The 27,976-nt window shown below is 52.3% G+C and overlaps 1 protein-coding gene across 1 annotated transcript in view; it reads right to left on the bottom strand.

Annotated features, from left to right (window-relative positions):
• The window catches only part of LOC308252560 (phosphofurin acidic cluster sorting protein 2-like), a gene marked incomplete at both ends in the record, with an annotated part of 58,230 nt that overhangs the window by 13,602 nt on the left and 16,652 nt on the right, over positions 1–27,976 (bottom strand). Inside the window, 4 exon segments of the mRNA XM_080677355.1 lie at positions 1,141–1,655; positions 1,658–1,748; positions 3,344–3,454; positions 26,636–26,712. Coding sequence (XP_080533481.1) covers positions 1,141–1,655; positions 1,658–1,748; positions 3,344–3,454; positions 26,636–26,712 — 794 coding nt within the window.

Genomic DNA, 27,976 nt, shown 5'->3' with positions numbered 1-27,976 from the left:
TGTGTGATTCTCAACACCAAGCCCAGCGTGTCGTGCACAGCCCTGTGGGCCTCCTTGTAGAAAAGGTCCTTCCAGGCCAGGTCCTGGAAGAAGCTCTTGTAACAGTAATGCACAGAGCCCAGGTACCTGGACACAGGGTGGGAACCCATCAGGATTACCAGGAAGCACATGTAGCCCAGCCAGGGGGTGGGGGGGCAGGTTGTAGGACAGCAGCTCTAGGAAGAGCCACAGCACAGCGCTGAAGTACTGCTGTGCCCCTGCCATCACGATCTTCACAGGCTTCGGGGGCTGGGAATTGAGGTGACAGTACCTCTGTATCCACGAGATGATGGTGCTGAAGGCCGCCTGGACCTCAGCCTTGGAGCAGGTGCACACCCGGGCAGCATGTGTTGCTGCAGAACTCAGACGGGAACTGCCCCTGCCAGTCGGAGGCGTTGAGGAGGAGGATGTTCTGGGGCAGCTGGTGTCAGAGATGAGGATGTGGTTCAGCTGGTCGTACACCGTCTCCCTGGGGATCTGCAGGTGGCTCAGCGGGTCGGGGCAATGCTTGTTGTCCAGGCTGTGGACCCACTTGTTCCTGGCTGTGCCTCCTGCTGCTCCTTCAGGGATGTGCTTCAGCCCCAGCAGCCCTCCTGCTCCTCTGGGATCTGGTGGAGGGGACGAGGAGAGACTCGGTCTTGGTGATGCACCCACTGGTTGCTTGGGGCTCATCTTCTCAGGCACATGGTTTGGACCTGGAGGCTCCTCCTGGCACTGGCACTGTGGATGCTCTAGCTCTCCATCTGAGAGCTGGGCTGGGACAGGTCTTCCAAGTATGGCCTGAGCCAGGGCTTCGGGGTCCTGAGGACACGCTCATGGGCCACTGTCCCTGGGGCTCCCTAGTGAGTCATACAGCAGATCCAGGTCCTCCACCTCAGGGACCTGCTCCGAAGACTCCTGCTCTGAGTCCAGGACCTCCTTCCACACTTGCACCCTGCGCAGCCACGCCCCAACTTTCTTGTTGGCATCTTGTTGCCTGGTCATGAATGGCGATCTTACTTCTCCTTGGCGCTGCTTTTTGGGTGCCTCAAAGTCGAAGTCCTCCTCCTCCTGGTCCTGCCCGTGCCTGGAATCATGGCTGGCCTGTTGCTCCGAGAAGATTTCATACTCCATCTCTGAGTAATGAACCCTGGACTGGGTCTTGGGGCCGGCCTGCCCGGTGCTGTCCTCGGGGTCAATGGGCTGGCTGGACAGGGAGGCGATGCTGACCTCAGGCACGTGGGCACATGCCTCCGTGATGGTGCTATGGAGGCTCAGCATGTGGCCACCCTCAAGGGGTCGCTGCATCACCTCAGCCATGTCGATGGTGCCCAGGGCGAGCTTCCGGTAACCCAGGATGGTGTGGTTTTTAAGACGCTGCTTCTGCTGCAGCATGATCTGTAAGCTGTTGCCTTCTCTCTTTAGGAAGTGAGGGTACTGCAGTGAGGTCAGTGCCAGGTCGGTCTTCACGTGACCGCTAGGGAGCAGCAGAATCTCGTCTGACCTCAAGATGTTTTTGGAGCCCTGCAGTTTCACAGTTATCCCCACAGGGCTGAGCTCCTTCTCCAACTTCTTGTAGATCAGCAGCTTGGCTAAGGTGAGGCTACACAGCCTGGGCACGCAGGTGGGGCTGGAGCATTCAAAAACAAGTTCATGGGCACTTGTGTGTTGAGTGCGGTGAGCATGCTGTCCAGGCCCGCAGGCGCCAACATAGCATTCTGATTTCTACCCTGTGTTGGGACAGAGGGGGCACATGCCATCAGAGGCAGCTCATAAACTGCCAGGTGGGTTGGGGGCTGCAGCTCAGACCGAACTTCCAGGCACTCAGTGATTGGTAGCAGGAGGTGGGACAGAAGTGACCACAGGTGCCACATGCTAACCTGGCAGCCTTGCAAACTCAGAGACCTAAAGTGACCACAAAGGATGGTCTAAAATTAAAACTTAACTAAATGCAGTTTGTGGTGGGTAGTCAAGTCCTAGGCCTGCATCTTCCCTGACGAGGGTCAATCTTTACCTTAACTGAGCCTATTGTCTTTTTGCATCTAGAATAACATATCCTCTGAATGTCAACATAATTTTCCTTTATTCAGATCCCTCAAAGCACAAGCGCCGCTCTGCTCTCTGCAGAGACCACACATCCCCTCATTGTTATTGGGTTCGTTGTTGACTGTTAACTACCCTGCACACACCCAAGTGAAAGAAGTACGTGTCACCATTTTACTGTTCATCCAACCTCAGAGTTTTCCCCACTTTGCTTTCTCCTGGCTCCCTAGTCTATCACCAATGGATTTCATGGGACCCACAGAGGTCTCCTGTTTGAATTTTAATGTATAAATAAGGTGCAAAGCTGCCATTCTCCAGAGCATTATCTCCATCCATTTGAGATTTTGTTTCCCAGCAATTGGTGACACTTTGGCTCAAATAAATTCACAAAAATTTTTCACAGGTTTGAAAATTTTTTACATTGACATGAGAAAAGATACTTGACAGGAAAAGTAGAATTGTAGGGGAGGAATGATGAAACACATTAGTACCTTAGGTCATTTCTTAGCAGAGGATGGACAGCACCTCCCTGTATTAACAGCATCAGTCCTGGGATTTCTGACAAAACATCTCATTCTAAGATGGGAACACAGAGGCTTTTCCTGGGGTGGGAGGGTCTGGATATTAGGACAATGGGGTGGGACTTGTATGTGATCCCACAATTGACATGTCAACAGGGCAGCACAGCTGACATGTCAACAGGACGGGATCATATCCAGGTCCCACAGCAGTGAAGAGATGGATCGCTAGCCTTGATAACAGGTCTCCCTCCTGGTATGTTGTGCAGCCCAAGGAGACCTCAGCTCCTGACCTGGAGGGTCTATGGGGATGTGGTTCTCGGGGCAGCAAAGGGTAAAGCAACAGACTTGGTTCCTTGAGCCCCATGTCCTTTTGGCAAAAGCATCCCCACTAATCACGATGATGTGTAAGAGTGGGAGAAGGTGTGTAAGGATTGTCAGAACAACATGGACACATGGAGATGGGCGTTAAAAAGAGAAAGTCTGTAGAAAAATGCAAAAATACTCTTGACTGAGAATAAAGTGAAATGGAACAATGTCTCTCCTCTGGTATTCCTAACACTTTGTGGGCAGTGACTTTGCATCTCTTCTGAAAGGGGCTGGACAGTGAGAGTGGGTTGTGGGGAGGATACGGGCCCCAAATTCCTTTGGAAATTGGACTCTAGGAGGGACCTAGGGGCCTAGCAGAGCAGCTTCTGGAACCCAGGGCTCTCTTCAACTACATGGGATCCTGGAGTCTGGGTCATCTCAGCACCTGCACTCACCCCGCAGCCGTGCTGCACACTGGAGGATGGATGGGGCACCTGTGCCTCCTGCAGGGGCATGGAGTTGAGGACCCCATCTGATGCCTCCAGTCCATTCTCCTGTGTGGAGCTCTGTAAAGACAGTTCCCAGTCACCAGGGGAAAGCCTCAGAGCCCTGTTTTGCTGGTTCTGTGACCCCTGTGACCCTCCACTCCAGACACACACACAGTGTGATCCGTTCAGACCTCCACTGCAGAGGAAAAGGAGTGACAGCCTGAGGGCCTAGGACTCCCATTGGTGCAGATAAGGGACCCCTCTGGAAGCCCATCTCCAACGGCCTGCCCTGCCCTGCCCTGGGGTGTGATCACAGCAGAGCCTCTAGGTGATCCGCTGCCCCAAAAGCTGTACCTGCCCCAGGGGTCTCCCTTCAGGTTCCTCTTCCCAATACATGAAGAGGAGGGGATGTGGGTTGCACAGGGATGGTGCACAGAGGTGGCCTGGCCTGAATGGGTCTGACCCAGCCCACCTTGTGTTACCTGAGGCGATATTTTTGAAAATGGCAAAAAACATCAGGGACAAGGGTCGAACCAACGTCTGCACCGTCTGGAAAAGCTCTCACTGCAGGGTCTCCGGAAGCAAGAGCACCAGTCACTGGGAACACAGCAAGAGAACATCTTGCATTGGCAAATGCCTCTTGGCAAGTGAGCTGCCTGTGGGGCTATATGTGGGGGCCTGGTTACAGGGTTTCCAAGTTCTATTGGTTAGTGACCTCAGTACCTGGGATTGTCTTGCCTGAGTCCCCTCATCTCATGACAGCTATGCAAATAGTCCTGTGGGCGCTGTCAGTGGACCTCTCTTCCCCGTGAAGCACCTGATCTGTACACAGTGGCACCAACACACCCCTAGCCCCCTAGAAACTCTGGGTGCAGCCAGGATCCCAGAGTTGAGGAAACTGACCTGGGCTCAGACTCAACCCCTCATTCTTACTTCTTCTGGATCCTGGATAAGTCATTGTGCCTGTCAGGGTTCGTCTTTCTCCTGCCCGCACAATGGGTTATGCAGCAAGTGCTTCTTAGGGCTGTTCAGGCTCATGTGGGGAGTAGCTGTAAAGTAGGAGGAGGACTGTCACATGTAGGTAGTGCCTCCAACCTCTTTTTCCCTCCTGTTATCACCTCCTCTGAGTCTGCTTTTCTTCTAATCCCACCCAAGATCATCACATCTAGAGTGTGTGTGTGTGTGTGTGCGCGCGCGTGTGCATGCCAGTGCTCCCTTTCTGGATCCCAGAACCAAACAGCCGCACATAGGGAGGAACAGGCAGGAGCTGCCCAGTAAGTCAGGATTTCTAATTTCCAGACCAACTCTGTGGGGGAGGTGGGAGCCTTGGCCTGGAAGGTCTGAACATTCCTGAACTCTGGACTCTGAATATCATGTACCCTGTCCAATCCCTGCCTGACTATGGGCTTCTGTTTCCCACTTATACAATGCGGGTGTGATTCAGGACTGTGTAAGGAAGAGCTGAGCATAAGGGGGCCCAGCCTCAGCTTTCTCCACCATGGGTGGGTTGTGGACTGAGGTGCACCTTTGTGATTCCAGATCTGGGCGCCTTTTCAGACAAATACTGTTTAGGCTGCCAAATGCTCACCGTCTCCCCCAGGCCATTTCCATGTCTGTACACGATTCCACCAGCACCGCCTTTTCCAGAGCCCCTGATGGAACCTGGGTGCACCTAGGACCCCACCTTGAGGACACACGGCTGGGTTTATCTCACGCTCTGCATTCTGACCATCTGTGATCCTGGGCAAGGCATGGACCTCTCGGGTCACTGGTTCTCTCCTCAGTGACTCCCCATGGTCTTCACCTTCCTCATGTGGTGTGAATGTGTGCCCTCCCCTTAAGTGTGGGTGTCAGTAGTGACTCCATAGAAGATGGCAAAAGGATCCAATGACCTCCATGATTTGGTTCTAAAAGTTAGTGCCTAGCCCAGCCAGAGTGGTTGAGCATCATTCTGGGCACTGAAAGTTTGCTGTTTGGTTCCTGGTCAGGGCACGTACCTAGGTTGTGGGTTTGATCCCTAGTTGGGGTGCATACAGGAGGCAACCAATTGATACTTCTCTCTCACATTGATGTTCCTCTCTCTCTCTCTCCTCTCTCTCTCTCTCTTCCCCCCTCACCCCCCGCTCTGCCTCAAGTCAATTTTTTGAAAAAGCAATTTAATTTAACAATTTTAAAGCAAATTCATTTTTTTTATTTTTTAATCTTTATTGTTGAAAGTGTTACATATGTCCCCTTTTTCTCCCATTGATCTCTTCTAGCCAATCCCTGCCCCCACCCCAGGCCTTCACCACCCTATTGTCTGTGTCCCTGGGTTATGCTACATGCATTCAAGTTCTTTGGTTGATCTCTTCCCACCCTGAAAAGTTTTTTAAAAAGTCAGTGCCTACCACTTGCTCACTCTGATCTGTTCTCTTCCCCACACACACACACTGAGGAATAAGCCTCTGTGCTGTGAGCTGCTATCTGGAGAGACCCACATGGCCTAGCACTGAATGAGACCAACAGACAGAGAGGAAGTCAGGCCTTCCATCCAAACTGAATCCCAGAGTCCCCCCGAGTGAGCTCAGACCCTCAGTGACACGGATCCTGCCTCAGGTGACACCACAGTAGTTCCAGCTGAGCCATGTAGGATTCCTCGTCACAGACGTGTGAGCTAATAAGTGTGTCTTGGTTAAGTCTCTAATGTGGGGGAACTCTCAGCAATAGATCACTAGCATGGTCGTCCCACATCAGGCCCTGGCCCTGCCCTCCTATCTCCCTCATTTTTCTCCTTCCAGGTCCCTCCAGCCCCCACCCTCTCATTTCTAACACCCTCTGCCTCCAGTTTTGAGGATGGCTGTGAAACTTAGGAAAGGACCCTGGAAAGTAGAGCCAAACTGAAAAGTGTAATTTAAAATAGGAAACAGCATCTGTTGAGACCACAGTTCTGAGCTTCCAAGGTGAGGAGACGCTCCACGCAAGGCAGGTGGCTGTTCCTCCAGGCCCATTGCCAGTGCGCACAAGTGCACTGACCATCACCACAGACCTCTAAGGTAGACCTGCCCCTTGATTTCACAGACCTCCATTTAATTTCACAAAGCTTTCATCAGCTGCCATTGTGAAATCAGGATGAAGAGGGTAGACAAGTACTTACTCTTCTTTCTGGTTTAGGAATTGCACCCTAAAGAGAGTCTGTACAATGTTCCCGCGATGGGCTCACGTTCTCAGTGCTTATGGTCCTCAGGGTCAACGGTAGGACTCCTCACACTCCATTAGAATTTCCTTCCTATCCGTGTCACCAACAGGGCTGAACTCCTTGAGAGCAGGGACCCTGGGTGTGGTCCAAAGTTAATACCCATTTGTCCTGAGACAGTGTAGCTTGTGTCATGCAGGGTGCCATACGAGGCTGTTAGTCTATCCTTACCCGGTGGTTCAGAGCATCGAAGAGGATTGATGTAAAGGGAGAAGCCAGGCTGATCCACAACCTCGTTCAGCCTTGGGCCATGAGAAGGAATGGCCGCTGGGCTCTGGTGAGACGGAAGAGCCTCAGGAAAAAGCTCAGCTGAACCAGGGCTCAGGGGCTGAGGTCGGAGAGAGGCTCTGACCCCAAAGAAGACTTGGAAGCGGTACCTGTGGAGGAGATGAGTGTGGACCCCGGGCCCTGGGACATTCCCTGTCCCCTCTTCAGTGCTATGGGCCAACAGAGGAGATGCTTGGAATGCTATTCAGTGCAAGTGGAGGAGGGTGGAGTTTCTGTCCAGGTGCAGGTGGCAGTCAGTGTTCAGGAACTGCTTGCTGCTGGTTAAACCCTACAGCATTCTGCAACGTGGAAGCCAGGGGGTGCTTAAGACCATGCTTTGCCCATGTGCTGGTGGGAGATGAAGTCAAATGAAATGTGGATTCCTAAGGACATTCGTGACATAAAGGGTCCCTGCCCCAATACACATCAGTCAGTTCCACCCAGAGTCCCATTGTCCTCGGTCTCAAGAATGTCACATCCTTAAAGCAGGTGGCTCTTCGGGGACAATCTATTCCTAACCTTAACTTACGGTAACACAACCAAGGCCCAGAGAAAAACTGACTTGCTCAATATTATGAAGGTTGTTTGGTGACAGTGCTGACCACAAGGAAGGTCCCCTGATTCTCAGTGAACACTCATGCTGGTTCCAGCCTTTGCAAATTGCTAACCTGTCTTCCATTGATTTCCTCAACTTTAGATGAGTACTATTACCTCACTACATTTGATGGGCACTTTTACACCCTTTATCTCATGTGATTGAGTTGAGTATCCTGTGGAGAATGATTCTTATTCCTCTTTGACACTCTGCTAAACCAAGACAAGGTGAGTCTCTCCCCTGAGTCACACAGAGAGTTATGGTGGAGCTGCGACTGGAGCTCAGAAATCCTGACCCTGGGACAAGTTGTTAAGTTCTATTCCCATTTTTTAGATTTATTGATTGATTTTTAGAGGGGGGGAGAGGAGAGAGAGAGAGAGAGAGAGAGAGAGAGAGAGAGAGAGAGAGAGAGAGTCATCAATCAATTGTTCCACTTATTTGTGCACTCGTTGGTTGATTCCTGTATGTGCCCTGACTGGGGATCAAACCTGCAAACTTGGTGTATCGGGATGATGCTCTAACCAATGGAGCTACTAGGCCAGGGCCTCTAATCACATCTTCTTGTGATTTGTCTTTTCATTCATCCGATGAGTACTCAGTGAGAGTCTGTCGTGTGCCAGAACCCTGCTCCTCGGGCAGTTCCTTGCCAGGTTGTGGGGAGGGCAGTACATCAATATTATCAGAACAATACAGGCGTTGAAAATAGTGATGCAAAGCTGTCATGGGATTCTGCAAGAAGCAATAAAAACCATTCGGGAGATTCATAGGGCCTCACAGAACAGGTGGCTGTAGAATGGGGTCCTGAAAGGTGAGCTCAGTTCTGCAGGTGGAAAGAGTGCAAAGGGAACAGCGGGGCGGCGGTGGGGGGGAGCAGAACATCCCAAAAGAGCTGCTGGGTTTGATCCACACCCAGATTGTTCCCCACACCTTGCCACCATCCTCGCCCAGGAAAGGATTGTCAGATCCTAGAGAATATGTGTTGGAACTAAGTGTAAGATAATATCTCATGGTTGCTCCAAACAGGATTCAGCACAGTGTAAGCTTCAGTGCTCTGCTTCCATTTGCCTCAATATTATGGGATAAAATAATTGCTACTTTTCATTCAGAGCTTCCTTTTATTTCCCATGGTCCTCAGTTTCAGAGTCAATTGCTGAATCTCAAATGAAGCCTTTGATTTCTTTGCTTTGTGTTTTTATTCTTAAAATAAAAAATACTTTTCCTTGTCCTACTGAACTATTAAAAACTAGCCCAGCTGGTGTGGCTCAGTGGTTGAGCATCAACCTATGAACCAGGAGATCACGGTTCGATTCCTGGTCTGATTCCCAGTCGGAGTACATGACCAGGTTGCAGGCTCAATTCCCAGTGTAGGGCATGCAAGAGGCAGCTGATCAATGATTCTCTCTCATCATTGATGTTTCTATCTCTCTATCCCTCTCCCTTACTCTCTGAAATCAATAAAACGATTTAAAATTTAAAAAGCTAAATGAACGCAGTCCAAGTGAGCCAACCAGGTTCTGTGGGAATCATGTAGCAGAGGACGGGACCCCTGCCTCGTGCAATCCAACAAAGCAGCCTTCAGATGTGGAGAGGAGCAGCCGCTGGCATCCCTGCTGCTCCACGTACATCTAGTTGATAACCTCTGTGCTGCTTTTGCTCTGTGATGTGAAGTCACCATATTTTGCTCCCCACTGTTAACCCTCCATTCATATTACCTCCAAGTCCCAACCACCACAAATGCTTTGTTCTACACAAAACAAACATAATTATCTGGTCCCTATGGCTCTGTGAACATTTCCTTGGAGCCTGTACTCTAGAGTAGAATGTCTGGGACACGATTTACCTGTGTTCTTAGCTGGACGGATACATCCTCACCAACAGTACCAAGAGTTCCTGAAACTCTGAGTACTGCCAATAGGCCTGCTCTGGCTATGGTACATTACTGCAGGAGACAGATTATTTCAATAAAACATAGAGAAAAGCTGGATCCAGCTTCGTAAATAGTTTCTGTGTGGCCATAAGAAAGCAACCACGTCAGCCAGGAATGGCAGATCCAGGACCCCCAAGAGAAAGGAAACTCAGTGAGTGAGCGCGGCCCCTGCACTGCTTTTCCTGTCAAGACATCAGCCATGGTTTGTTGTTGTTGTTGTTGTTGTTGTTGTTGTTGCTGCTGCTGCTGCTGCTGTTGTTCATGTTTGTGTTTTGGCATCTCTCCATGTTAATGCAGAAGCAGGTTGGGCCATCTCCCATCACACTTTAGCTCTGATATTCTTCTTTGGGGGAAAATACAGATGACAGTTGAGCATTGACCTATGAACCAGGAGGTCACGGTTTGATTCTGGTCGGGGCACGTGCCTGGGTTGTGAGCTCAGTTCCCAGGAGGAGGCAGCCAATCAATGATTCTCTCTCATCATTGATGTTTCTATCTCTCTCTCCCTCTCCCTTCCTCTCTGAAATCAATAAAAATATATTTAAGTAAATAAATAAAATGCATCTTATAAATTGTAACTATATCCATTGAATAACTCCTCCTTGCCCTGCTCCTCCCAGACCCTGATGACCATGAATCTTTCTGTCTCTATGAAGGATACTAATCTAGGAACCTCGTTAATGGGATTCATAGGGTTTGGGTACTTAATTATGCTCTCTATCCCTCATGCAGCCAACCTGAGTTTTAACCAAGGACGTTGGTGGCCCACTAGCAGCGACGTCCTCACTCCCCTGGAAAAGGAGGGTAACCCGGTGCTCTCTTCCCCCAATTCAAGGGCTGGGCTTGAGGATGGGAAGAGTTGACCCCTAGAGGGACGCCAGACGCCTGCTGCATCCCACCCCTCTCGGCCGTCTTCACAGACCACTGCGTGGTGGGCGATGCTGAACTGTAGAGTGGGCAGGACTCATCATACTCCACTTCATACTAAGATGGGGCTTCCCAGAGGACATCAACGCACACCAGGATTAGGGTTCACCTGTGCCCTTTGTCCTTCCAGAGGGTGAGATCACAGCAGAGGCCTGCACACCGCCCCTCTGTGCTGAGTTCCAGCTCGGAGGCTGTGTCTTTGAAGAGGGTGACAGGGGCCGATCAAACCACCCCTCCCTGATGGGCATCTTCTCCATTTGCTTTTGTTTTCTCCCCACATTGTCTGAGTACCTTTTAGTTCTTTTTTTTTATTTAAATATATTTGTATTGATTTCAGAGAGGAAGACGAGAGGGAGAGAGAGATCGAAGCATCATTGATGAGAGTGAATCATTTATCGGCTGCCTCCTGCACACCAGACACAGGGAATCAAGCCTGCAACCCAGGCATGTGCCTGACCGGGATTCGAACCGTGACCTCCTGATTCATAGGTCAATGCTCAACCACTGAGCCACGCCGGCCAGGCTACCTTTTAGTTCTCGGTAAAATACAAAGAAAATAAAGAGAGAGCCTTATCATAAAAGTTCAGATGGCGGCTATGGAAAGAGAGGGGGTGGCAGTAGCCGGAGAGACGTCCATAATGTTCTGTTCATTGACCCGGGCGACAGTCCCAGGCGCAGAGGTAATTCATTGGACAGCACATTGTGCTTTTCCTATATTTCCCCGTGTTTGATCTATACCAAACACAAATAACAAGTAGCATGTACACCAATACAACTATCTGCATTTGCAATAGTGCGTAAAAGTAAGCAGAAAAATAAACTGCTTTTGGGTGGGGAACTGAATGGGAATGGAGATATGAGGAAAATAAAAGGATGAATAAAGTAAGAGAAGGACTTCAACATCAACAGATCAATGATGTTTAGATTCCTGGAGTTGAGGATTAGAAATAGCTCAGACTCTGAAACTGAGGCCAAGATTGTACAAAAGGAAAACCTTCAATATAAAAATGAATAACTTATTGTAAGCATTTTGACATGCAAAATCCAAAAGCTACACCAGGGCTTACATGGAAATGAAATCTCCGTTTCCTCCTCAACATGAGGATAACAGCTCCATCGCATAAGGCTGTGAAGGTCAAGGAGGATGTTAGACGGCAGGTATCGTGATTCCTGGCACATTTAAGGGCTCATTGACGGTGGGAGGAGTTCCTGCCAGCTGTCAGAACAAACCTGCAGGACAACTGGGGATGAGTCAACAGAGCATGCTGCCTTCAGAGTCCCACCCTCTTTATGTCCAGAAACCCAGTTTCTATTCCAAATTTCTTGTCCTGTTATGATGCATCCCACTGCACCCCTCCCTGCCCCCCAGCCCCATTCAATTTTGGGACAGGAGACAATTCTAGGTGTTGTCGCTTGGGGGTTGCATGGAATTTTACCAGGAAATGCTGAACACACGCCTAGGTGTGTCCCACCCACCTGAGTGAGACAGTGGTCCAGGCTGAGCTTTATAAAGGGACCAGTCTTTGCCCAGATGCACTGCACACTCATCCTTCCCCTCAGCACTGCCTCCTCGGCTCCAGGAAGTCTGCACCAGGTGGGGTTCTCAGGGCCCAGCATGTCTGCTGTCTGCAGGAGCAGGGGAAGCAGTGATGGGAGAGGATTCAGGAGCCTGGGCCCAGTCTCCGCTCTGCCTCCCATGGGGCTGAGGCTTCACACTGAGGTCCTCTTCCGCAGCAAGATGAAGGGACCAGACCTTCCCCATTGCTCTGTTGGCTCCCTGTGACAACCCTTGTGGAACATCCCCAGTTGTAACTGAGGACATGACCCTCCCTCTCCTCCTTGTCTTCTCTCTCTCTGGACTCAGCGAACTGTCAGGCCCCAGATTGCTGTAGACCCACTGTGCACCCAACCTCAAGGTAGAGTGGCTATCCCTTCCGAATCCTTGAAGATTCTCCTAACCCCAGGCCTGGGACCTCCATTCTCCTTGCCCTGGTGACGAGACCTGCCCTTACCTGGGTCAGGGACTGATCCAAAAAGATCCCCAACCTCCTCTCTGCCTGAGGGAATGATGGTGACCTCCTAGGCACAAGCCTCAGCTCTGCACATGGCCCAGTTGACAGGAGCCTTGGCTAGCTCCACTTAGCGAATAACAATAGGGAAGTTTCTCCCAGATCAGTAGAAGATGGTGGCTTGTGGGCACCCGTGTGAGCCATGGGCACTTCCTGGGTGCTTTGGTAATTCTGTGATGTGAGGGCAGCACTGTCCCATTTCTCTGGCTTTAGATCCAGAGTATTGGGGAAATTACCAGCTTTAGGCTACAGGATGTTCTCTTTATTTAAATGTGGTCTAGACTTTTAGTTCCAGAGAGCAGGGAGACACAAAGGACAAATAATCCCCAATAACAGACAACCCAAGGATCCCAGCTCACTTCCACTCAACAGCCTAAGATCCGGGGCAGGTGTTTCTCTTCTCATAAACCTGAGCCTGGCTCCTAGTCCCTCTTTCTCTCGCCCACGGGTGGCCCCATAAGGTTTCCACCGGGGCCCAGGACAGGGCTGTGTTTCTCTGCTCACACTCACCATCCTACTCACCAGCCCACTTCACGCAGCTCTTGCTGTATGGTCTGGTCAGCCCCCAGGGGACCTTGTTCAAGCCCAGTAGGGTCAGACCAGATAGTTCAGATGTTATTTTGTCCAGAGACCCAACCCTGACATTGATGCTGGAGATTAACTCGGTGCTTCTGGAAGCGTGGGGGGTGTCTAAATGCTCTGTTGGGCTCGGCGCCCCACCTGGGGCTTCATTCCTTCTCCTTGTGGTTGACCCCTCCCCTCTCTGCTTCTGCCTCCTGTGGTCCTAACCTCCATGCACTTCTGTTTTCTCCTCCATTTCCTCTGGACCCTGACCTGCACGGGCCCCATCCCAGCCTTGGTCCCAACCTGTACCTCGTGAGCATCTCATCCCACCTCCTAGGGGAACACAGTTCCTCCTGCTCTACCTGAACCTCGTTTCACTGGCTCCTCAGCCCCCACCCCTTTGTCTAACTATCAGATTTCACCCAGTGAACTCCAAGGTTACTGACCAACTGGGCTCAGGAAGAGGTTGCTGCCCAGAGAAGCAGCGGGCCCCAGGTGCTGCTGGCTGCCAGGCACCGCAGGAGCCGGACACTGAATGAGCTGCAGGAACCTAGGATTGGATGCGCTGCCCAGGCTGCAGGAGCCAGACCTGAGCCCCACGCATGTGCCTGTGTCCCAGAGTTTGCCCAGCAAGCACAGAACCAGAAACAGAAGCCTTCTCCTGCAACGTGCCTCTTCCGCCCTCTACTGGCAAAGCTGAACATGGTGCCATTTGACAAGGGAAACATGACTCTTGCGCCCTCTACTGGCAAAGATGAACATGGTGCCAGTTGACAAGGGAAACATGACTGGATCCATTTCACAGTCTAGGCCTGAAGGGAAAACTTGGTGCTGAGACCAGCTCAGCTGCTCTTCAGGGCGAGAATAAAGGTAAACAAAAAATTATCACAAACCCGTAAGGAAAAGACCAACCACCCAATAGAAAGAAAAGAAATACGGAGAAGCACAGAGAAAAGGTGAAAGCGGAGGCAGATAGGACCTTTGCTGTCCTTCCGGGGGCTCAGCTGCACCCCTGCCCTTTGATTCTAGAAGACACCCCTGTCTCTTTTGAATGAATGCCTCCTTTTCTGTCAGCTTAAACTAGCTGGAGCTGGCTTGAAGCCCTGCCACAAAGTCAGCCTAATCAATACAAGCTGGCAACAAGTCACTGAATTAAAATCTTAGATAATTTTATCATCACTGAGTCCTTGTAATAGTTTGTAACTGTTGGTATCTCTGGAATTTTAACCTTTGCAGTTTGGGGAAGCTTTCTTCCCTAGGGGAAAATTCTATAATAAAGAAGTTAAAATCTTTTTTCATTATATTCATTATTGCACTCTAAGTAGCTGGATGACATCTGGGCCTCCTTGTCCATTTTCCCTAGACGTTTTCTGGGATCCCTTACTAGTGACAAATTCTTGTAAAACCTGCCGATTGATATTTTAGAGCAAAGGTATAAAGACTTCCTTGTCAGTTTTATATTTAAATTCCTTAAATATAATACCTTGCAGGAGATTACTAAGATTCATCTGACCCAATAATTTGAGCAAGTTCTCTACCCTCTTTCTCATAAACACGCCTTTCCATAGTACAGTCTTGCTGCATCTATCCCGTCTTCATCTGTATGTTTTCATGTGGACCCATTTATGTTGCATTTCTTTTTATTCCCTCTTTCATAGGGGCTGTGTCATGTTATTCATCCACTCGATGGAGTCAATTCATCAACCACATTCTTCGCCTACTGGAGTTACGAGATTCACTCACCTTTAACACCATTAGTGCCACACACACTTAACCCTGGGTGTCTTCAGCTTTTCCCAGTAGCGATTTCATTTCTACACGGCAAGTAGGTTTCCGCAGTCTCACATCCCATCTCTCATCTGATCATTTGTTTTGATTTGAAGAAAGGGGCTCTAGCTGTTTTCAATTTTAAGTTTCCATTTAACTTTTGATTCTCTCAGTATCTGATTTTCCTTTTCACCAAATTCCTTCTGCTTCCTGCATGATGCTCATCTTTTCTCCCAATGTTCCTATTACAGGCTGCCCTGTAATGTCCTCCATGCAGCCATAGTCCATTCTCCCCTGAAACTACTCCTTACAAGCTTTATTTGATGCATATTTCTCTATTCTGTTCTCTCTGGCAACTCCCTTTCATTTTCCTGCAAGATCTTGTGCCTCGCTGGGACACAAGACATTTGTGTGACAATGATTATGACAGTCCCTTAGGTGGGGGGCCGGCATCTTTCAACTCCCTTGCACCCTCAATTCCCCCACCGCTTCCTCACTGGGCCTGAGACACTGTAACAGGAGAGAGGCTTACACAGAGCCTGCACACTGGATCAGTGGTTCCCAAAGGGAAAGGCCACAGCAGAACCCCTCCTATGCTTGGTGAGATACAGGCCCCGGGGCCCACCCCAGTCCAGTGAGTTCTAGTCTCTGGAATCTGCATGTTAACATCACTCCAGGGATTCCTATGTGCCCTGAGGCTGAGCTGCTAGAGAAGGCCTCCCTCCACAGCTGGGAGCAGCATCCTGTTCTGAGTGGAGAGGGCTGCTCTGAAGTTGGGGATGACCTTCTACAAAGTTTCTCCAGGTGTTATCTCCAGGTATGTTTCCAGCAGGTATTATCTCTGCCTAAGGAATTGGAAACCGCCCGGCCGGTGTGGCTCAGTGGTTGAGCATCGACCTATGAACCAGGAGGTCGTGGTTTAATTCCCAGTCAGGGCATATGCTCGGGTTGCAGGCTCGATTCCCAGTAGGGGGCGTGGAGGAGGCAGCAGATCAATGATTCTCTCACATCACTGATATCTCTCTCTCTCTCTCTCTCTCTCTCTCTCTCTCTCTCTCTCTCTCTCTCTTCTCTCTCTCCCTCCCTCTCTGTTCCTCTCTGAAATCACGTCCCCTTCTGAGGATCACTGGCCTTAGGTGGCATGACTAGGTCTCAGAGTTCTTCTCTGGAACATCAGCTTGGCTCCCATAAGCAGTGCCCACCATGAGAACACCATTAAATATCTAAGGGCAGATGTTTGAATGGGCCATAGCAGTAAGCCACCCAATTCACATTTCAAATTCAGGGAACTGCTGGAGTCACAGGAACCAGCCATGGAGCCAGTCCACACTGTGGAGAGGCACCATTTCATCGGAACACCCTGCCTCATTCCAGACAGTGGAAGAGGAGCCCTGGCTCTGTGTGGGAAGGAGAACATTTGACATGTCTCTCTATTTCTACAAGATTGAGGGTCCTCCAAACACGCCCCCAATGGGTCATGGTGTGGTGATTGTCTTTACATTGCCAAGACCACCTGTCGCTGGAGGGTCTGGAGGAAGGAGGAAGGAGACTCCGGGTGAGGTGAAAGCATGTTAGGGTGTGGCACCGCACAGCAGACATCGCTACCCACTGGGGTGGTCGGGATGAGGGCACATCCTGAGGGCTGAGTGGCACCGAGGAGGCAGCGGGGCTTGCAGTTCACACCATTAGCCAAAGGTTGCAAGGCAGACCTCTCAGAGCAGGGGCTGAGAAAGGGGAGACGTGGTCCCGCCTGAGCCCCGTCTCTCATGGCAGAGGCCTTGTGACAAAGCAGCAGCACTGGAACGCCCGCCACGCAAAAGGACTGAGAGGCAGAGAGAACCAAGAGAAAGGGGGCCTCACCTCCCCCTAAACTAGTGAGGGCCTCTCTACTAAGGAGGGGATACTGTCAACCACCAAAACTGGGGCCGTGCCTACGGCGACCATGAGACTGTGCCTCTCAGGTGTCCAACTGCAGGGGGCATGGCTGACCAGTGGCCCCAGCTGCCGCGCTCTGAGACCCATCGCTGCGTTCACATCGCTGCCAGGCCCCCACAGGCTGCTCTCCCCCAGGGACTGGGCGTGGCGGGCAGAGTGATGAAGGCTCATTCTTGTGATATGCAGGACTCCACCGGTGGGAGACTTTGGCTAGGGCTTCCCCCGGCCCCACCACCACTCCCCGCCCCCCACCCCCCACCCCCCGGCACCCACCCAGGAAGCAGCCTTGCTGAATTTTTCTTAGAAATGGACTGATATCAAAGATGCCTCCATCCTGCCATGGTTCTCCCATCTCTCCTTCACCAGGGGCAAGCCTGCATCACAGCCTGAGGGCTCTCCAGCCTTCTCCAGCTCCTTCCCCATTTCCTCTCACAGGTCATTCCTCTACATTCCTATTCCCCTTGGGATGTCTGCTTCTCAGAGTACCCAGACTAGCATGGAGGTCTTTCAGAGGCAGTCCCCAAAGGAGAGGCCTCTTTGCCTCTCCCTTCCCCACCCCAACACTGGAGGAAAAGTGCAGAGGAAGGAGGGGCTTGGACATAGCGGGCAGGGGAAGCAGCTACCAGTCAAAAATCGGCACCCAATGAGTCAATGAGTTCAACAGGCAAGGAGGACTGTATTGAAGACTATTGCAATAGGGGAGCGAGATTGACCGCAGCTCCACATACAACAGGAACGAGTGGGGAGTTCTAGCCAGCAGGCAGGGTGAGCGATTGGATGGAAAATTACTACGAGGAACTTGGTTATGTATCAAAGGCTGGGGAAGGGCAACTTGGATATCAAAGGTGATGAGTGGGGAGGATTCTTGATAAACCAGTTTAATGGGATGCTTTGCTAAAACAGGGCTGGGCAGGCCGAGGACTGGCCAAAGATGACAACTAGCTGAAAAGGGGGCTCAGAGATGTGGTCAAGGAGGGGGTCTTTGCCACACACAGGACCCTGGGCCCAACAGGCTAACCTGCCCTAGAAGGTTGGTGGGGATGCTAGAACGGGATGTGAGCTGATGTTTAAAACAAACAGGACTGAGTGAACTGAAATGGCCCTGTTTTAATAACTGGCTGCTACTGCAAAGTGAGAGAATTGGACTGCGGTAGTGGTATTGGCGCCAGCTACCACGGGGGCAGAGGCGGGTTGGCTGGCACACCGCTGGCAGGACCACAGGCACAGCAGGCACTTGGAGAGTGAGAAGGAAGACCCAGCCGAGCAGCTGCAGGGGCCTCTCCCCATGGGGAGGCTGAGTGATGGCCCAGGATGTCTGATGACTGCTGCGAGCTGCTGGACACCGAGGTGGGGGAACAGGTGGCAAGAGTCTGAAGACCCAGCCTCTAACTTGGCAGAGTGCCCCATCTAGTGGGGGCACACCTGAATAGACCCAGGTGAGCTTGCTGAGAATCTGAAGGTTTAAAGGAACTGAACAGGCCCAGCTGAAGGTTTAGTGAGGGTGGGGACGTCCGGCTCACAGGCCGCACAAGGCCGGAGAAGTCATTGGTCCGGCCCTTCCAGGCACTAGGGGTGAGTTAATTAAATGTTTGACCAGATACAGCAGGCCACTTTCTAAGCTGGTAGTTTTGTGTTGCCCGAGAATGATGTTGTAAATATCCACATGGCCTCGGCAGAAAAGAGGTGCCCCTCCCCTGGTCAGAGGACCTGTAACTGGCCCAGCTGGAGTCATCCCTGCCCCCGACAGCCCTTCCCACACAGACAGGAAACAGTCACCCTCCACAGAGCTCCATGGAATCAGCGATCCCCCCGCGTCTGGGAAGAACGCATGAACCCAGGAAGCAGACAACCCATGAGGTGCAGACGGGCCTGGATGTTAGTGTAGAAGATGCAGCTTCACTTGCAGCCATGGGGACTCCGCAGATGGAACCTAAAATCTGAGAAATAGGAAGCCTGAGACCACAGGCTCGGGGGAGGCCCCACGTGACGTGGGAGTGACCACAGGGCCCCACATGACGTGGGAGTGACCACGGAGCCCCACATGACGTGGGAGTGATCACGGCGGCCCCACATGACGTGGGTGTGACCACAGCGGCCCAGGATACTGCAGACATGATTCCCGGACTGCAGCTCCGAGCCGGGCAGAGGAGCCAGAGGGCTGGATGCACTTTACCGGGTCCATCCCGATGCGTCTGGAACCCCAGTCCAGAACACACCCTGCACCAAACTTGCATTCCAAACTGAAATTTGATCCTGGTTCTTTAACAACATGGAGACAATAACACACACTTTAATGGGCTGTTTGGATGACTAAGTGAGATAATACAGTCAGTTCTGCTGAAATACTTGTTTTGAAAATGGTAGTTTGGTCCAATGCCATTGATATATTAGAAGAAAATATAACACAAACTGCATGTTTGAATATGCAACCCTCCCATGAGAATATTAGGTGCACGCGGAAAACCGCACCCAGCTAAATCGAGCTGCATAGGAACACACAAAGCCCACATGGACACAGCTCCAACATCCACCAGCCTCAGGGCACACCACTGTTATGAGCTGCACCCCTCCACATCTGGCGTTACTGCTGTCCCGGGGTTTCAGAAACTCTTACTCCACCTCTCGGTAACTCACACACGGCAACCCTTCCAACACCGGCCTTCACAATCAAACTTCAGGTCTGACTCAAAGTAAGAACACCGTGTTTATTGTAGAGTTTATATATTTCTTAATCCTCTAACGTGTAAAACTGTGCTACCGTTTCCACTCAGTAGTGAATGAATTTTTTTAATTAGCAATGCTGTTTTATTTGAATTACAATAGAATCTACTTGATAATTTTCATAAATGCAATTTCCAACTCTAAAAGCAAGTTTTTTGTTTGTTGTTTTCATCTTCATTGTTGAAAGAATTACCTATGTCCCTCTTTTTCCCCCATGGACCCCCTCCAGCCCACCCCTGTCCCCCGCCCCAGACCTTCACAAACCATGAATTTTTTTTAATCCTCACCCAAGGATATGTCCATTGATTTTTAGAGAGAGAGGAAAAGAGAAAGTGAGAGAGCTGTGAGAGGAACATTGGTCAGTTGCCTCCCGTACGCACCCCGACCAGGGATCAAACCCACAACCGTGATAGGGAATGTGCCGTGACAGGGAATCGAACCGGCAACCTTTAGGTATACAGGAGGACGCTCCAACCAACTGAGCCATACGAACCAGGACTAGTGAATGAATTTTTATTTTTATGTGTCACTGACAGCGTTTGTAAGTGTTATGTCCTTCGCTCTGTTTTTCCCACTTGCACAACTTTGCACAGTGTTGTGATTTTTTTAGGAACTAATATGTTGTGTTACAGGAAAACTGGCTGAATATGTACAACACTTAACCTCGTGGTAACAGTCAATACATGTCAGCTGCTGTTCCAGTTATTACAATAACAATCATCATGGAACCTCTGGCGCTTGAATAACACTTGCCAGTTTTTTTCAAAGCTCTTTCCCAATTATAAACTCACTTCTCTCCTCATGCTTCCCTTGTAGATGGTTTTTCCAATTACACATAAAAGAAAATGCAAATCCAAGAGGTTAAAAAATTTGCCCAAGATCACACAACCAAGTCCCAATAAATAAAGGCCTGTCCCTTGCCTTCAGATTTCTTAAGGGAAAACACACACACACACACACACACAAACACACACAAAACCTCCAAACATTATAAAACAAAGTGTATCTATGTAAGAGTGTGGCCATGCAGGAGTCAAAGGGGATAGGAGGGAGGGCACTTAATCATGAAAGAATCCCTGAAGAAATAAACTGGGACTCTGGAGAGAAAGTGGGCAGAAGGAAGAAAACCCCAGGTTGAAGACAAATCGGTGAATGGCAGGGGTCTCAAACTCAGATGCCCACCTGGGCCAGGCCGAGCAATAGCAGGAAAGGGTGAGATCCTCCAGGTGTATTCGAGGGAACTATGGTGCACAGGCCCCACCTAGGGGCCTCTGTAAGCTCTGAGCAATCCCTGCCACTCCACAGGCATGGATACCGCATCGGATTTGTAACAGAAGTGGGAAGTTTCTGTGATTTTCTAGGTTTTCAAAAAATGTTTGTGGTCAGTATTTTGTTTATTTTTTTTTAATATATGTTTGTTGATTTCACAGAGGAAAGGAGAGGGAAAGAGAGAGACACATCAATGATGAGAGAGAATAATTGATTGGCTGCCTCCTGCATGCCCCACACTGAGGATGGAGCCCACAACTCAGGCACGCGTCCTGACCGGGAATCAAACGGTGACCTCCTGGTTCATAGGTTGACACTCAAACACTGAGCCATGACCGGCCAGGCTGTAGTCAGTTTTTTAAACATCAGAAACTCATTGGGAAAATTTAAAACACTTTCGAGGCTAAAGTAACACATCTGCAGGCCCCACATGGCCCGGGGGCTGCCAGTATTCAACCTCTGGTGAGTTAAAGGTGACGCTCGCTTGGGGGTGGGGCCCCAAGCAAAGAAGTCTGAACACTGATGGACACAAAATATGTTATTTATTGTCAATTCCTGCAAAGACACATTTAAGCAACCAAATATACATTTGTCAACCTTTTAGAATTTGTTTTATACATTAACAAATACAATGTGCTACCATAGCAATAAATTAAATGTACACTATTTACATGACATAGGCAGTCAGGGTCCACAAGTCACCCCCTCACGAAGAGGGAAGGAAGGGAAGTCACCACCACGGGGGGCCTCAGGGCCAAGCTGCACCCCTGGGGCCCTGCGCCTGCCCAGAGGAAGAGCTCACATGGAAAGGCATCCTTCCCCGGGCCGGGGTGTGGAAGGGGAGCGCATGACAGGGAGCTTTGGCGCACATGCGAAGGAGCAGCGAGGGGGGACTGACCCTTCCAAGCGAAAATGTCACAAGATCAAAGACAACAGCGTTGAAGTTCCAGCCTTCCCACCAAACACCCTCTCCCCGGGACTGGTAAGGCACAGAGCAGAGCCGCTGCCCCAGCACCTCTCCCTAGGCAGGGCTCCTGGTCCTTGGCCCTGCTGGGGGCTGTCTCCTTCCTTCCCCAGGGGCCCATGGTCCAGCTAAAAGGGGGGACATGTGGGTTAGGGTTGGGCAAAGGGCTCGTGATGAAACAGATATCAGAACTTGTACTAGAGAATGCCCCAACCGCCCCTGGCAGGCTGCGGGACAGGCTTGGCAAACCCCACTGACCCACCCTTGCCCTTGAGGGAGGGGTAGCCAGAGGCTGGGAGGAGCCGCGGGGTCCTGAGCGGCCAGGTCCCTGCCAGACAGCTGCAGCCCTAAGATCTGCCTGAACCCCAACCATCCCCCCCACCACAGACCTGCCTCTACCTCAGGACTGAATGAAGAAGGTAGTGTTTGCATTGGCACCTTAAACCCTCAGGGCGAGAAACTGAAACAGGCTCCCTCCCGTCCTGCCTGGTCACCTGCATCTACATTTTCACTAACCACCGTGGTTTAAGGATCAGAGAGAATCAAAGGGTTTTCTCTTACACTTTTCTTAACTGAAAAAAAGGGAAACTGAGTGTCGGATAACTGCGTCTACGCCCTGGCCTCCTCCCCGCTTACACGCCCGAGTGGAAATGCCAATGTCACTGAGGAACAAGCCACTGAAATCTCTTTTCCCGCCTCGTCTTCAGGGCCCAAAGCTGCATCAGAGCCCCAGGCCCTCTCTGAAAAGTCCCAGCGAATATCTCTCCCGATGAACAGCCCCACCAGCACCCTGGGCGGTTCACACCCCCCAGCCAGGGCCCAGACCCCAGCTCACCGGCTCCCACACCTCAGGGCCCCAGCACACGCAGCCACTTGCTGCGCCAGCCACGTAGGCGGTGCGAGGAAGGGCCCTGGGTTGCGTGTTCTCAGCCTGGCTTTGCCGCTGGCTGGTCATGTGGCCTCAAGCAAGTTATGCTCCCCTCTCGGGGGCTGAGGCTTCTCCTCCGGACAATGGCCTGGCTGGATTCGATGCTCAAAGAAGCCGGGGCGGGGGGGGGGGGGGGGGGGGGGTGGGCGTGAACAGCAAAATGCTCCCGACAAGGCTGAACCACAGAATCGTTTTCAGGAAACCCCGTGTTCCACTCATGACAGAAGCTCCAGCTAAGACCCCACAGAAGCTCTTCCTGCCTCCGTTTTTAAGCATCATCTGAGCAGAGGCACCTGGGTGCCTACAGAGCCCATGGGCAGTTTCTTCCTTGAGTGAGTCAGGCGGTTCCCGCAGCCAGAGGCGCGAGCAGGAAACACTTCTCCTGTGTCGGGGGCCACACACAGAGCCCCTCGGGTACCAGCATGAGCACCATCGGGACGGATCTAGTTACAAGGACCCGTGAGGCTTCAGCACATCTATGAGCCCCAAAACTGGGCGCAGCAATTAACGGAAAGACATCTGAGCCCAGAGCAGATGCAAGGAGACTGTCCAGGCACGCAAGCTGCCTGCCCCGTGGTCCCGAGGGCCTGGGACGACTGCGGGTCCTGCTTCTCCTCTCCTCTCCCCTCGCCCTGGCCATGTACATTCTGGAAGCTACAGGATGGACTTGCTAAAGATGGTGATGCAGACACAGAGGAAGGGACCTTTCAGATCCTTCCCAGGCATCCCCGTTAGCAGAGGGTAGACCCACTGCTCAGGCCTGCGATTCTTGGGGCAGACCTGTGCCTCTCGGTTTCCGGGACATGCCCAGCCAGCCTGGCCCCGGGCTCAGAGGCAGGAGCAAGGCCGTCCTGGGAGGCGAGGGCTGCAGGAGGGTGGGGGGCAAACGGTGGGGGAAGGTGGGTATGAGGTTCCGAAGCAGGATGGAGCGGGGACCACCTGGAAACCCCAGAGGACCCCCCCAGACCACGAACACAGCACCACCACCCAGCAGCTGCAAATACCAGCTCTCCAGAGAAGCAAGCCAGAGCCTGGGGTTGTTTTTAAAGAAATGCAGTTCGACCTTCCAAGTTCCTTCAGAAACCCAGCCAACAGTATGCCGCCAGGACCTGCAGGCCTGGTCACTGCAGCGGGTGCTGCTGCAGGAACGTTTAATCCACGCCACGCGGACATTTGTTGACCTTCTAACCAGAATAAATTCCACGGGGCTAGGACTTGAAGTAGACACGTTTCCCAGACAGTGTGAGGGGAGGGGCCCACCGGCCTGCAAACAGGACCCCACAGGGTCCACGTGAGTGGGGGACGAAGGACCGAGGTTTTGCTCTCATTGCAAAAGCAAAGGGGAAACGGTCACAAAATCAGGTGTAACATTTATATGCCTTACTCCGGAATAAGCCCAGATCCGATGCAAATAAAGCACTGGGCTGGAGACCCTTGTCATCTGCTCGTTAAAGCCCTGGCCGCCCGTGTCACAGAGGGCCCAGGTGCACTTGAAACTGCCGCACCTCCAAGGGTCTGCTCTTCAGACTCCGTTTTCCTGGAGGACACTCAGAAACCACCGAGGACTCGGGGGTGGGGAGCAGCCAAGGAGCCACAGAGAGCACGCTGGCTCACCCCCGGGGAGGTGGCTCTGGCTGAGGGGCCCTGGCAGGCAGTGTCCCAACTGCATCAGCTGGGGCCCAGGCTGCAGGAATCCCACCGGTGTGACAGCTGCCTGTAGACCCACAGTGGAAAGGGGAACAGGAGACTGGGGAAAGAGGGGGTGGCAGAGATCGAGCCCGACAGCCCAAGGACACAGCCCCCGGGCAGCACTATGCCTCCCACAGATGCCAGAACATAAGCACAGAAGGAGGCCGCCCCTTCCCCTCACCTGAGTCCTCCTCCCTCGCCAAGGCCTGACCGCACCTGAGTCCTCCCACCTCACCTCCCCGCTCTAACCAAGAGGTGGGTTGAAGTAACTCCCCAGGAACCTACGAACCTCCGCCACCCGCAGGGACAGGGATCCTGGCCTGGCCTGGGTCTCAGGGTCTCCAGCCAAGGCCCAGGCGCTCACTGCCTTGCTCCCTCCCAGCTCCTCCTCTCCTGGCACCCACCCCTTCCTGGGAAAAGCATCTGCTCAAAGGGAGAGACTGGCTCCGGCCTCTCCCACAGCAACCACACAGGAGCCTGTGTGAATGAGGCCACGAGGAAGAGTGTGGTGCCCGCTCTCACACGCCCAGCCCTGTCGCAGCTTCACCCAGCCATGCCCGGGCAGCAGGGACAGAGGCCCCGGCAGCTGTCAGCAGATGGGGAAGAAGCTCCTAGCACAGAAGCAAACAGATGTTGGGAGCTCCAGAAATGTGGGAGCGACAGAGCCGACTTCTACCAGGACATCCTCAAGGAGCTATAGATTCCGCTGCTGGAAAAGTGCTCCCTCCAGCAGCACAAAATGCCTGCCTGTCAGGACCCGGCGCCGCCCCTCCCCAGGCGCAGCCCCCTCCGGGCCTCTGCTCCCCACCATACCAGGCTCTGCCTCTTGGCTCTCTGAGTCCCCAGTACCCAGACCCCCGCTCACCCAACACTGGCTGCTGCAGACAAAAACAAGGTAACAAATGACCCAGACACACAGCACATGTGGGGTCAGGAGCAGGGGAGCCTGGAGGAATGAGGCCTTGTCCAGAGATGGGGAGGTGCTCGCAGGGTGTCTTGGCAAAGGAGTGGGCAGGGCTGTGCCGGTCGGGGCACTGGGACAGGTAGCTGGTCTGGTGGGCAGGTGGCCGGAGGAGCAACAGGCCTGTGACGGTCAGAGTAGTGAATGGCACCCCCAAACTGCTAGGATAGGAGCTTCTCCAAGACAGAATCAGGGCTTCCCTGGAGGAGACAAGAAGGAGGGAGGCGATCAAACACTGGGTGAAGGAAGGAAGGGCAAACACGTGTGCCCATGGCCATAGCCCATGGATATGCTCGGACAGGAGGGGCCCACACAGGGTGCCCGTCGTCAGACAGCCGAGCAGGTGGGCATCGACAGGAACCTGGTGAACAGGGTCTGCAGTGTAGGATGGGAGCTGAGCGTGCCGGCACCCCCAGCTCACCTGCTTTTTTTACAGATCAGGTTTGTACAAATGGGCTCAGCTCTGCACCTCCCCTTGGTTCCAACTGTGACTCTCAGCCCTGCAGCCCCGTAGCAGGGGGAAAATCAGAGGGTCTCTGCTAACTTCACCCGCACACGTTCAGGCCTTGCGGGGAGCTGGGCCCAGGCCCGATGTGCTGAAAACCACACACTCCTGCCCGCCCCCCAACTGGCTGTGGCTGCCAGCAGGGTCCTCCCTCGGGGCGCCGCGCAGTGTTTAGGGTGCTGAGGCATCCCTGGACACTCGGGTAGGAGAGCTCAGCCCAGAGCCCTGGCAAAGGCCACTGATGGCAGAAAGGCAGGGGCAAACGGACGCCTCTCGCTCCAGGAGAGGAAGCAGCTCTGGGCGACTGCCCCAGCCAGGCACCTCTGGGGCAAGGAGACCAACTCAGTGAGTCCAGCCCAGACCCACACAACCCTTCCCATCCACACCGAGGCCACCCGCCTTCCTCTCATCCTGGGCCCCATCACAGAGGCTTCAGAAGAGGCGACTACCCACCCCAGCCGTCAGGGTCTCGGGACAGTGTCGGGTTAGCAGGCCCCGTGGCCACAGCAGGACACACACTTGACCCACCTTTGACAGGCGAAGGTCTCCTCTTTCACATTAGTGACCCTGTTTCAAGAAAAATCCACGCGAGAGTTTTATAAAACTAGGCAACATAACCCCTGCCGACTGCACCTTCTGTGCGCCCAGCTCTCCACTCTCCAGTGAGCTCGGAAGGGACCCAAGGCCCCGGGAGCCAACCATTCACAACTCACATCTGTGTGTGTCCGATGGTGTGGCTCTAACACAGGACATGGGGCAGAGTTGGCTGGCGACCCCCAGGCTGCTGCACCACGTGGCACCAACAGCCTCACCCCCAGGTGGGACCAGAGGTTCCTCCCCCCGCTGTGACATGCCCAGGAAGGAAGGCTGGCTGGGAGGAGGTTGGAATGTGGGATGCGGGAGTCTCCCGCTGCCACACCCACACCCATAGAGCCTTACCACACTGGAGCTCGCATGGCTGAGCTTATCAAAGCGGAATTTCAGGTTTGACCTCGGGGAATTTCGGCCTTTGGCATCTAGGAAAAAGAAGAATGTCCATGAAGAGGGTGGGGCTGTGGCGGTCATGGGCTGCTGGGGAACTGGGCAGGGAGGCCAGAAGGGGCGCTCCACTCCATGACACACTCTAGCTAACACACCAATTCACAAGAGCCAACCCTTAAATTTTTACAAATGTTGTGAGCTGGTTGTTACACACACAGTCACAAGCTTAGCCCTGACCGGTAACTCAGCTGTTACAGCAGCCTGAGCGATTCCTGGTCAAGGGCATGTACCTGGGTTGCAGGTTTGATCCCCAGCCCTAGTTTGGGGCATATCCAGGAGGCAACCAACCAATGTATTTCTCTCACATCAATGTTCCTCTCCCTCTCTCTCTCTTCCTCCCTCCTTTCCACTCTCTCTAAAAAAAATCAATGGAAAAAATATCCTCCAGTGGGGATTAATAAAAAAAATTAATTATAAGCTTATAATTAAGTGATATTCATCAAAGGTAATAAATACTCAGAAGTCATCGCTTCCTCGTTATTTCACTACATTTTACCACTCCCTATTCTTTTAAGGTTATTTACGTCAGTCACATTGGTGGCTTGAGATCAGCAAATGCTACAAATCAACTTAATCTGCTGTTTTGTTGCTGAGACTTCAGAAACTAATGGAGAGAATATTAGCAATATAGATGCAATGTGAAAGTGTATGTGTCTATAGCACTTGCGAATAACACGGAAAACTGAGTAAATATTCTTCCGGTATTTGAGGCATGGGAAGGCTGAGGAACGTGTCCAATGTCACATCGCTCGTCAGTGATGGACTCAGGGTCCTGTGCTTGCCCCCACCCCACCGTGCTGCCCTCCTGGAGGGCGGGACCAAGACTCTGACTTCTGGGCACCCACAGAGCCCATCAGTGCCTACCAGGCACGTCTACCGACATGCCCCTCAGGTGCCAACCTTCACCCTCTCCCCAGAGCCGGCTCCTCCTACTCTGTCCAACTGCAGGGATCCCAGAACCCCGAAGGCCCAGACTCCTGGCTCTCCCTGTAGCCCCCGCTACTGAGCCCCGAAGATTTACCTCCTTGGCATCTCTTGAATCCAATGCTCCATCACCCCACAATCCACAGCCCATCACCCCTCACCACTCACTGTGACCCTCGCTGATCTTCCCCCCTGCACCTGCTCCAACCAGTCTTTCCTCCTGGGCCAGCTGCAGCCACAAAATGGTCTTTCTCAACACCAGATGGCGCTTCTCTACTTAAGAACCTTCAAAGACTTAAGACCTTCCCATGGCTT

Source organism: Plecotus auritus (genome assembly GCF_963455305.1).
Source record: "Plecotus auritus genome assembly, chromosome: 7".
Lineage (NCBI taxonomy): Eukaryota > Metazoa > Chordata > Mammalia > Chiroptera > Vespertilionidae > Plecotus > Plecotus auritus.
Note: the sequence above shows the minus strand (reverse complement) of the source record. Positions and strands in the feature narration are given on the sequence as shown.